Genomic DNA, 12,191 nt, shown 5'->3' with positions numbered 1-12,191 from the left:
CCTGCTCTAAATGGTGACAAAGGAAGAACTACACTAGCATTATTGTGAGATTTCACTGTGGGGAAAGGTAGTTGGACTTCATCTTGAAATTCTTGCATTGGCTATAATAAATTGCTTTGCCTTGCCTAAAGAGGAAAGAAAAACTATCATAAAAGCATGCCTTTTAGCATGCACATTTGTATTCTCAGCATGCATTCATTCATTCATTCAATCAGAAACTTCTTTGAACAAGAGAATTCTCTGTAAAAGTCTGTATAGGGCTGTATCTTTCAAAAAATGAATCTCTCAGTCATTACGAATTTTCAAATTTCCAGCTGGGGATTCCTGTAATGAAATTCTGCTTGCTGTGTAGACAAATGTCTATTAAAATATTTGATAAATATGAAGTTCACTTCCCAGATGAAAAAAACCAAAATATCTGTGATTGGTTATTTCACTCAATATTTTTACGTATTTTAGGACTGCTAAATGCTATATTAAGAGACAGGTAGGTAAAGAACAGCTTAGAAAATTTTCAAACTATAGTGAGATTAGTTTTTTAAAGTTTGAGTAGGAATTGTCAAAATTCAATAAAACTTAGTTGCACTTTGCCCTGCAATAAAAATGGCACAACCAGAAGTAAATAAATAAATAAAAAAATTAGATGCAACTCTCTTGCCACAATTTGAATGGAAGCAAGAGAGGCTGGGCTGAGTTTCCTAAAGGTCACCAAGGAGAACTGCTTAAAGTTTCCACACAGATATCTGAAATAACTGCTGAATTATCAGGTGCACAGGGAACTCAACAAGGGACAAAATATTGCAGGGAAACAAAAGGCAGGCAGAAGGAAGGTGCACAGGATACTCTGTGATAATTTACAATCCATTTCCTGAAGTATAAACACAAGTAATTAAAATCTTCCGTTATGAATTCCCAGTGAGGCATGTGCCTAGGCTAGATTTGTTACTGTCAGGTACTCAGGCTGATTAAACTGCCTGTGAATAACCAAAGGTTCTGATCCAAATTACGTCTGTTACAGAAGTGGTCCTATCCGTCAGCAGTTACCATTGTTCAGTGTTTTTTTGCTCCGTATGTGGTGCGGTATGCACTACTGCTCATATCCGTACTTCTCTAAGGAGACATCTTCAGTAGACTTTTCTGATAGTCCTTTCTGATTCAAGATGTACACTAGAGTTATGAGTTAGAGTATTAGATTTGCACCTTAGACTTATTTGGCCTGACTTACTAGGGCCTAGGTTTTCATACATTATTATAAATTATTGTTTTTCTTGCAGGCCTGCTTCTGCAACAGGAACATTCCCAGTAAGATGAATCAGAATGTGCTAATTTATACACGTATCAGGCCTTCTCACTGGTTTTCTTAATTCACCTTCATTTGTCAAATATCAACAGAATGCATTTTCCTTTCTAGAGTATGTTTCTGGTCAATAGGTTTGCATTTAAAAAATAGGTAAAAATTTCAAGATGTTTCTGTTTTGTTCTTTGTTTTGTCAAAAATGTGCATGGTAGTTTTAAGCCTTTAGGTGCTGCTGTGGAAGTGGTTGAGCTGAGGTCTCCTAGTAGTTGGTAGGAGGTAGTAGTGAAAATCTGGATGGAGGGTCCTCCTAGCTTCATGCTTTTTAGAGGTAAATTTATTTTCAATCAAAAATAATGAATGATTTTCTTCTTCTCCAATGGATTAATACTGTCGGTGAGTTTGTGGTCTGTGTCTCATTAAATAAATGGTAACAGTAATTGCCTTACCCTTTGTTTTAAATTCATAGACAATAAAGCCTACAGATATCGCCACTGTCCGCACACTGGGTCGACCTCCTCACCTCATTATGCGTATCATGGACTGTGTGTTACTGCTGTTTCAGCGAAAAGTGAACAATGTGAAAATTGATCAGGAAAAATGCTGTACCATCCCATCATGGCAAGAATCTTTGAGACTGATGACAGCAGGGAACTTCTTACAGAACTTGCAGGTGCTTGTGCAACCTTCTTTTTGGTATTTTTTTAATTTAAGAAAGTAGGGGACAGTGTTTTTTGCTGGTGTTCCTAGGAGAAGAAGTATGCAAGGGGAATCAGATACACAATAGATCTGAAATGTTAAGGGCTTAAAAAGACGTATGTCATAATGAAATAAACTTGAATCTTTCTGGCAAAGTCAGGTGATAAATCAATTATATTTTTTTCCCAAGTAAGACAATGAAATTACTGTCAGTGACAAATCATTCAAAGCTTTAAGCATTTGGTTTGAATATCCGTTATTTACCTGTTTCATTAAAGCCAATAGAAAGCATCTTGTTTTCTGGTACTTAACTTTTCATTAATTTTCATCATCGCAACTTGTGCAGTGGCTTGCAAAAGAATAGTTGATATTGGGATGTAAAAAATAATATTTTTTTTAAATTTGGGATTTTCATCTCCATGGCATGTGTCTAGGGATGTGGGAAGAGTAACTGGTGAATAAATTCCTGTTCATAATTTAAACTAATAATGTTATGATTAATCTCAGAATAAATTGTACCTTGTCCTGCCCCACTGGATATTATTACCTCTGATTTCTGCATTTTGAGGAGTTTATTTCATCTCTCTTCAGTCTAGCAGGAAATCATAGGTGGCAGGCTTGACCAACTTTGTATGGTTGGTAGTGCCATGGGTGCCATTTATGCAGTATTCACATTGCATCTACTCGTAAGAACTTTTAATTTACTGAGAAATTCAGCATTTCATTGTTTATGCATAAATAAACCTATTTGTGCTTCAGGGAGCAGCTATTTTCCAAGTCCATCCAATGACGGACTTTCATTGTACCTTGTAAATAAATCTTTAAAGAAGACCAAACTTACATAAAATATTTGACCATCAAAATAAATTTGAGGGAGAAAACTGAGAGCTTTTGGGGATGAAAAATGGAAGAGAGAAGTTGGTTTTTTTTTAAAAAAGAGAGGGTCTAAATAAATTCTTAAAATTCAACCACATTCCACTAATGAGATAAGGTAATTTAAGGAGAAAATAGCTGGCTTGCCCGTTGAAAGGACTGTCTTGTAGAATGTATGTTTATGAACCAGAGTTGTGCTTTTCCTCTTTTTAGAAGACTGTTAAGTTACTCAGTGTCAAGGAAAATGAAATTTCAAGCAGGATAACAATGATATTTTTGTATCAACAATTACCTGTGTAACAGGAATGGATAGTGTAAGATAGCGAAGATCATAAATGAAGGAAAACTTTTTTCCATTTTGTAAGAATATAGAACAGAGTGGAATGACTTTGGCAAGGTCTCGAAGATGCATGAGACAGAGAACTTCATATTAGCTATTTGTAAGTAACAGTTGTGATCTTGGTAGTGTTCTGTGTGTGCTGGAAAACATATACATATAGTTTATGTATATTACATACATTATATATATTGCACTTTCTTTTTTTTAGCAATTTCCAAAGGACACAATTAATGAAGAAGTGGTAGAACTTTTGAGCCCTTATTTTGAAATGGTGGACTACAACATCGAGACAGCTAAGAGAGTATGTGGGAATGTTGCTGGCCTTTGTTCATGGACTAAAGCTATGGCTATATTTTTTTCCATCAACAAAGAAGTATTACCTTTAAAGGTAAGTCTATCAATCAGCGGAAGGCACACAAACACCCTTTGCTTCTTCTACTCCCCACCTGTATGCAATTGAAGATTTCATCTGCTGGAAACATCAACTGGTGCGTGCCTCTGTAAGAATTTATTATTTTAAAAATAGTAACTCTACAGTAAAATGTACTATTTTTTGTAAGTTGTCAAAGTTATGAAAGAGATTGTGCAGTTTTATTCCTCTGGGCACCTTATGAATGGGATTAAAACAACTGTCATCTAGTTTAAGTCACTATTGCAATTGCTTTACCTTAATTAGAAATTAAGTAGGAAAAAACTTGAGATCTGGTTCCTTTAATGTTCCAGATCTCAGTTCATAAGAAGACTGTACAGAGGCTCTGTTCATCAGTGTTACTTAGAGATAAACAGGCATAAATGGTTGTTGAAAGGTAAGGATGAAAGTAGGAAGAACATGGTCAAGCAAGATTTTAACACAAAATAGCTTGTATTTGTAACAGGAACGACTGAGAGGGAAGCAAGATTTGTAGCTAGAGGTAGTATCTTTCATTAGACAAAGCATACTGGTTGGAGAAATCAGATAAACTTCCAGTGACAGCAGTCTTTTTTGTAGGCTAGATCAGACTAATTTTTGTGTCAGATGGAAAATGGCTGGTATTCCCAGAAGTTTTTCTGATCATTTTTTCTAATTGATGTTAGATCAGCTGCTTAACTGCAGCTACTCGCAATAAGAACTTCGTTGTAAAATACAAATAAAAAGGCTTTCATGAATGATGAAATCTCTACTGAGCAGTTTGATTTTTAAATGTGTGTACAGTAAAACTCTTTGAGATACATTATAGCAAATGCTTTGAGATGTTGTATGGACAAATACACTACTATGTTTTTATGCTTAATAGGCCAATTTAGCAATCCAGGAGAATCGCCTAACCACTGCTATGCTGGATCTGCAGAAAGCTCAAGAAGAACTGGCTGCCAAGCAAGAAGAATTAGATATTGTGCAGGCAGAGTATGAAAAAGCAATGAGAGAAAAACAGGTGAACTGCTCTTTACAGAAAAGAAGTTGCTACCCTTAATTTAAGGAAAACTTAATGCATTCTTTGACTTTCCCTATTATTCCATGGGAAGGATGTTGATGGACAGAGGAAGAGATATATGTTATTTGGATACTGACTCCTTGGATCCCACCTCTCTCCTTTGCCACTGATCCTCTCCCCCTCTACCTCCTACCTCCTCAAAAACTATTGTATTTGGATAGTTTGTTCAGTGCCTACTACTCTAACATCAAGTTTCATTAATGTATATTATCTGTGTATAATGTATTCAAATTTCTGGGCAGAATTCTCCAGAGTTTATAGGTACCAGGCATTTTGCAGATCGTTTAACATGTATGCCAACATGAACATTAAGAGCAGATATATTAAAAAGTTGAATCACATTTATGACAGGCGTTGATAGTTTGTCCTAATGTGTTTTTTCCATCCTACTTCCCTCCTCCTCTGCACGGTGATGTAAGTGTTTGAGAACACATTTTAAAGCTGTTGTTTAACTACTGATTTAAATAGATGTATGGATTTTTCTGGTCTATGAGATACACAACCATGAACCATATTTCTTGGTGTATGGTTTTCTCTAGACTTTGCTTGAAGATGCTGAGCGTTGCCGTCATAAAATGCAAACTGCCTCAAGTCTTATAAGTGGTTTAGCAGGTGAAAAAGAGAGGTGGACAGAGCAGAGTAAAGAATTTGCCATGCAAACCAAGAGGCTAGTGGGTAAGCTTTTGTCTACACCTTTGAACTTGGCAGATAGTAGTTTGAGTTGTAATGGGTAGTGAAACTGAAAATATTTTGAAATTTCAAACTTTTCCTTTCTAGCTTTTAGCTTCCCTGTTGCTAATATGAGGGTAATTGTTATTAATTCTTTTGCCAAAGCACTGCTATGTAAAAAGTACAATATGAGACTGAAGTTCGTATTTAAAAAAATAAAATTACTGTAACTGTGTAAGCTGTGAGTGGGCTTTTACTTGATGTGTATTACATGCAGTAAATACTTGGGACACTGATATTTCAACTTGAATGATGTTTGTAGGCAGCAGTCCAAAGAGAATGATAAGGTAGAAAGTGCCAATAAAATGTCTATAACTGAGAATACGTATAGAGGAGAGGAAGACTGATATTCAGGCACTGACATTTATATGTAGAAATCAATATTTTTAAAGGCAGTTACTAATGTTCATAAAACTTGTTTCTTAGAAGTTCATTTTTATTTTATGAATATGCACTTGGACACTGAAGTACGTTGTAAAAAAGATTTAATTTATTAGTTAGACCGAGTAAATGAAATTTATCTTGTCCTTTACTGTAGTCTGAAGTTTCTTCTCTGACTTTTGCCTCGAAATGCTGTAAAAAAGAAGATACAGTTGTGTAGGTTGTATTATAGTAGATAGGTTGTATTTTATTTGCTACTATATTATGTAAATGTGTATTATTAACTTACTAAAAGTACAGGATACCTTCCCCACACACTTCTCATATTTTTTTCTGTAGATAACTTGAAGAAGTCTAGAAAATATTAATACTCAGTATAAAAGTACTGTATCTTCTCCAGTTTGAATCCTGCCTTGTTACTTTAGAGGTACAAAAAACCCCACAAACCTATGGTGACATGAATCTTAGGGGGGAAATTTTGAAGCTGACCACAAGATTAAAACTTATTGTACTCAATACCTCCATAATGATGTCTGTATCAATTTTTTATTATTAGTACTAATAATTGTAATTAATTTGTTCTTAATTAGTACTCCTAAAAAAAGGTTCTTTTTTTTCCCCCCAGATGTTTTCTAAGCCTGTTCTCATGATTGTGCAAGCAAATGATGGAACTGGAAGTTTATGAGTGCATTTATTCTGCCATGTCCTGCTTGTGCAGGATCTGGTGTGTGGAATAGTGTTAAGTGTGTGCTGGGTTGACCTTGGCTGGCTGCCAGATGGCCGTCTGTTGATTCCTACAGTTACATTGCAAAGATAAAGTAAACCTGGCATCTACTGAAATGTAGCATTGTCTTGCTGGGTAGTGAGCCTTAGGATGATTTGTGGGTCCAAGTGTGTGCTTCGGTTACCACCCAGACCATATAACAACCAGAGAATTAGGCAGCTCATTCAAGAATAGAATTGGCAAAGGTGTATTTTTTCTTTATTTTTCTTTTCTCTTTAAGGTGATGTACTCTTGGCTACAGCTTTTCTGTCCTATTCTGGTCCTTTTAACCAAGAGTTCCGCAGTCTGCTATTAAATGACTGGCAAAGGGAAATGAAAAGCCGGAAAATCCCCTTTAGCAACAACTTGAACCTCATAGAAATGTTGACTGATGCTCCAACTATCAGTGAATGGAACCTACAAGGATTACCAAATGATGACTTATCCATACAGAATGGAATCATTGTCACTAAAGCATCCCGTTATCCTTTATTGATCGATCCACAGGCACAGGGTAAAATTTGGATTAAAAACAAGGAAGGCGGAAATGAACTTCAGGTAACAGGAACACTGGTGCTTGCATAATCCCTAGAAACTCTTAGCTCACAAAACATTGTAGTTCAGTGATTTAAATAATACTTAGCAATTGCCTTCTATATAAAATGCCTAATCTGGATATAAAGGGCATTTCAGGTATATTTTGGTAAATGTGAGATTTGACTAGATATGAAAATTTACATTTTAAGCTTATTAGTACCAGTGACTCAATTTGTTTAATGAATTTATTTTAATGAAACATAAACTGTTGGAAGATAGGCTGAATGGCTAACGTCTGATAAGGTCTGAAGCATGTTGCAGAACACTATAAGCATTAGAAAAAAAATCCCAGTAAGTGATGAATACAGGTTCATATAAAGTTTTAAAAAGGAAGATGCACAGTATGGTGTTTTTATCATCTTTTTAATTAGAAATTACTGATAATTTGTGTTGTCTTAGCATGAATGTCAGGTGCTAACTATTCTGCAAATATACAGGGAAGACAGTATTGCAACAACATACAATCTGAGACAATTCAATGTAAACAGGGGAAAATATGAGAAAGTCCTTGCTTGCTACAATTATGATTACACCAATAAACCATCTTTTTAAAAAGATATCCCTGAAAAAGATAAAGAGGAGTTTGAAGGGTGATAATAGAGTGGCTCTGAGAGTATTACTAGGAAACTACTTTCTTTGACATTGATTGTTATCTCTGTTTGGAACCCTTTAATGATTGCCTGGCTAGTTATGTTAAAAAATGAGTATTAGACTGTGGAGTTATGCAATGTGCTTTGTGTACATGTTGAAAATTAATTACAGTTGTACTGAGGACTGCTTTTTAAAGCAAAGACTATTTAATGGCTTGTTCAATATAAATGCCTAATTTTCAAGGGGAAGAAAAAAAAAAGAGCTCTAATCTGGGAATTGACCTTGCTGCAGTTTGACTTGGGAATGTTATCCGAGATAAAATGAAAGGTGATAAAAGTTTCTTGTTAATTTTTAATCTAGTTGTACTCATAGGACATCAAAAATTTAAGTGCTCAGTATTGCTTTGCTTCTACTTTTGTAGTTGAATAATAGAAGTTTGCGTTCAATGAGATCTGATGCTATCTTTTCTTGTCACAATCTTTGCCTTAATCCCAGTCTAACCATAGGATCATTGTTTATGTCAGTAATTTCAATAAAATGAAATAATTTATAAATACAAAACAAACAAAAACTTCAGTAATTGGCATAATATAATATATAGGTTCATAATTGTGTTTTTAGATCACTTCTTTGAATCACAAGTATTTTAGAAATCACTTAGAAGACAGCCTATCTTTGGGAAGACCTCTTTTGATAGAAGATGTTGGAGAAGAGCTTGACCCAGCACTTGATAATGTTTTGGAGAGAAACTTCATTAAAACAGGTTCAGCCAACAAGGTAGGAATAAAAAAAATGAGCAAAAAGCTGGAAACAGCCCCACCCCTTGCCCTCACGAAATAAATCCTAGTAAGTACATGAGTATAAAAGATTAAACTTGTATTTAAATTTAATGGTAATAAAAAAATAGAGTTTAAGATCACAAGCAGTTTTTATATTTAGCCTATAGTGTTTCTTATCCCTTCGCTTCTGACAGTTTTTTAAAATTGAAATAATCTATGAATGAGTCATTTAAAGTATTTCATAGATATTCTCAACAAATTCTTTGCATCAGACTTATAATTTAAAACTGAATTTTTACACCTTTGAACAGAAAAATGTAACCTTTGTTTCTACATGTAGTATCTGAAAGAGTGTGTACTCATTCTTCATATCTCAAATCTTATTTTTAATGCTTTTCTTAAGGTGAAGGTTGGTGATAAGGAACTAGATGTTATGAATGGCTTCAGACTTTACATTACTACAAAACTGCCAAATCCAGGTTACTCTCCTGAAATTAGTGCTCGAACCTCCATCATTGACTTTACTGTGACCATGAAAGGTCTCGAAAACCAACTCTTAGGCAGAGTCATTCTCACAGAGAAACAGGTAAAAGAATTAATTGTGTCTTTTTCTTGGCTGTACATCTTTACATTTACCTGTAGAAAGTTTTACTTCATTTTAATTTATTACTCTCTATTCCCATATTGCAGGGTAACTTTCTGGCTTTCTATATTGTGATTATTTTTAATATAACCTATTTACGAAGATTTAAAAGCTGGCACAGAAGAAATTGACTCATTGAAGTGAAAGTTTCTATTTGTCTTTATTATTGCAACTGTATGATACTCAACTTATTTTTCCTGACTCAAGGAGTTATAACCTCATGAGAATGGCCTGTGAAAAGAAGAAATGCCTGAAATAAAAACTGATACTCTATCTATACACTGTGGAGCTCATGGCAACATAACCTGGTGCAAAGGATTCAGACTTAGTTGCTTCCTTGCTCCAAGGGGAAACAGGCTAACTACCTATTTTGACATTGCAAATGTATTAGATGAGGAAGTCCAAGTTCAGGATGACAATACCCATAAACATGCCACCAGCAGTTCTGGAGGGAGGCTGGTTGTTGTCTTTCAAACTACTGAATACCTAATGCCTCTCACTATAAGGTCAGGCAATGTTGAAGTCCAATGAGACATTACACGTCTATGACTGTGTGTTTACTAAGATTTTGTCAATAGTTCTCATTTACCTTCACTAGAGAGGAATCCGTTTGTTCCCTTATTGTGGCATCTGTTGAGGTCCTCTTGTCCTCCTCTCCATTTCCCCCCAGTGTAAGACAGTCCTCCTTAATGGCCTCAGTCATCTTGTTAATGTCAAGTGGTTGAATTTCACTCCTGATCACTCTGTGGATCTCATGAGAGAAATCGTAGTCACTCTATGAAGACTTGTATTTTGTCAGACAGCTTCATTGCACGATCAGCTTCACTTCAACTAGCGACATCTTGTCAACTAACTACGTAACGGAATTATCACTGTCTGTCTGAAACACACTGTGATATATATATTCACAAAGTCTTATGCCAAACTTCACTTCTGGGCCCTGCAATACAGTTCGTTCCTCAAGGTGATAGTCATTTTATCAGCAAATTCCTCCAGTCATCGCAATTGCTGTATGCCTGCTTTGAGGACACAGAAAAGATAGGAACTTAATTTTTCTCAGAGGTGCAAAGCAATAGACTGAGAAATAATAAACTCAAGTGGAAACATGGGGAATTCTGATTAGATATTAGGAAAAAAATAATGACATTGAAAGTGGTCAAAACCAGGAGCGGGTTAGCTGGGGATATTGTGGAATCTCCATTCTTGGAGAGTTTCAAGAATCAACTGGACATGGCCCTGAGCAGATCATCTATTTAGACGTGCTTTGAGCTGGGGATTGGACTAGTTCCTTTCTGGAGGTCCCTTCGAAACTAGAATTATTCTACTATTCTATGATATCTTTGTCACTAACTGGGAATATCTAATGGATGGACGTACTGTGCTCTCTGGACTAGCTTCTCAGAGTGGTGTACTCGCTACTGCTTTATTTGTGACCATCTGGGGATAGTTCTTCCAGACAAATGACAAGTGGACCACTTGGCAGGCAAGGGGACTTTCATAGAACGTACTTAACCACGTTTCAATTTGCTTGGCTTCTGTTTTTGCGCCCTGTGGTTCAAGGTTTTCTGAAGAATCAGTTCAGACATATCCTGTCGTCCAAAACCTTTTTTTCCTGTGATATCTAATTATGCACCTTTAGGAATTTGGGAATATCCCTTTTAAGTGTCTGGATTCTTGCTACCTTCTTGTAGCCTTTGGTAGGGAGGTGGTGGAATTATTTAACTGTGAGACAGTTTGCCGAATGTTTTGAGCAGTATGACTTCTGGATGACATCCAGTATTAGAATGTACATGGGGAACTTCTAGCCCAAAAAGAGAAGAGATTATTTATCTGAAGTTAGTATTCTTCAAGGTTTGTATGTACATTTATGTGCTTCTTGCCATTCCACTGTCTCTAATATGGTTCTGCACTCAGAATGAATGAGATATAGATATGCAGGGAGGAAAAGGAAGGGTTACAGCACATCATTTAAAGATTCTGCAAAGTCTGACTTTCTGTTCCTGTGTTGGCTGGTATGTCTATTGGTAGAATCTGTGTGGCATACATCTCAAAGAATTGACTGGTTACTGATAAGAATACTGGTACTGATTTCTTCTTTTCCACCAGAATATTAAACCAGTTTGCAAGATGTGAGCTGAGGATAAGAAGGTCAAAGGGTAGCTGGTATAGCTGTAGAAGTTTAATTCTAGTCTATTTCTTGTAGTGATTGGATTTGAGAGACTTGGTATATCTCTGAATGCAGTATAGCTTACACTGTATTAATGATATGAATGTTTTGATACATCGGCTGTTATGTAGTTTGACAAAAAACCTGCCTATTTAGTGTTGTAGAAATAGAGATGTCAGATTAGTATTGGAGTTACATACAAGAATTATTTACAGCTTTCAGAATTTTCAGATTTATATTTCAAGATATGTAGTGGTAAAAGGCTTAAGTTTTGTAAGGCACAGTTGATGCAAATTCTTGCACTTGTGAATCATTTTGTGACAGCATGATATAAGCTCTGTGGCAGCTTTTATATTTCATGAATATTAGCAAGATCTGGCATTCTTTGGTATGGCCTGTAAAATGATTTCAGCTTGTGAAAGCAGTTCCATAAAGCTGCATTTGAAATAACCTCTTTGGTGCAGGTTCCTTGAATTTATGTGCATGATAACTTGGCTTGGGGTTTTTTGCATCCATGATGTTACGACTGGAAATTTTCGAAGACATGCAGAAAATTTTCAACTGTGTACTCCTCCTGATCTGCAAAAAGTATTTTAAAAGCATCATAGATGGATTTTTTACCAAGGTTTTAATTTAAGTTTACTTGACTTGTATTAGTTTGGTCATTCTGTTCCCAACCTGTTTCTCAGGCTCTTCTTGTGATGAAAACTTAGCTTTCTGTTTTATAAATGCATTGCACTCTAAAATATGTTTAACCTTTGAAAATGAACTCAGCAAAACATGAAATTTAATTTGGCTAAGAATGGTTTCTGAGCATGATAATTATTGTATTTAATTGGATGCTAACATTCTTTTAATGCTAT

At 35.5% G+C, this 12,191-nt stretch overlaps 1 protein-coding gene across 1 annotated transcript in view; it reads left to right on the top strand.

Annotated features, from left to right (window-relative positions):
- Positions 1-12,191, top strand: part of DNAH5 (dynein axonemal heavy chain 5) — a 158,205-nt gene that overhangs the window by 120,690 nt on the left and 25,324 nt on the right. Inside the window, exons 59-65 of the mRNA XM_075417108.1 lie at positions 1,764-1,967; positions 3,415-3,594; positions 4,481-4,618; positions 5,218-5,353; positions 6,793-7,109; positions 8,361-8,516; positions 8,922-9,104. Of these exons, the coding sequence (XP_075273223.1) occupies positions 1,764-1,967; positions 3,415-3,594; positions 4,481-4,618; positions 5,218-5,353; positions 6,793-7,109; positions 8,361-8,516; positions 8,922-9,104 (1,314 nt within the window). The remainder of the gene's footprint in view (positions 1-1,763; positions 1,968-3,414; positions 3,595-4,480; positions 4,619-5,217; positions 5,354-6,792; positions 7,110-8,360; positions 8,517-8,921; positions 9,105-12,191) is intronic.

Source organism: Opisthocomus hoazin, chromosome 3, assembly GCF_030867145.1.
Source record: "Opisthocomus hoazin isolate bOpiHoa1 chromosome 3, bOpiHoa1.hap1, whole genome shotgun sequence".
Classification (NCBI taxonomy): domain Eukaryota; kingdom Metazoa; phylum Chordata; class Aves; order Opisthocomiformes; family Opisthocomidae; genus Opisthocomus; species Opisthocomus hoazin.
Note: the sequence above shows the minus strand (reverse complement) of the source record. Positions and strands in the feature narration are given on the sequence as shown.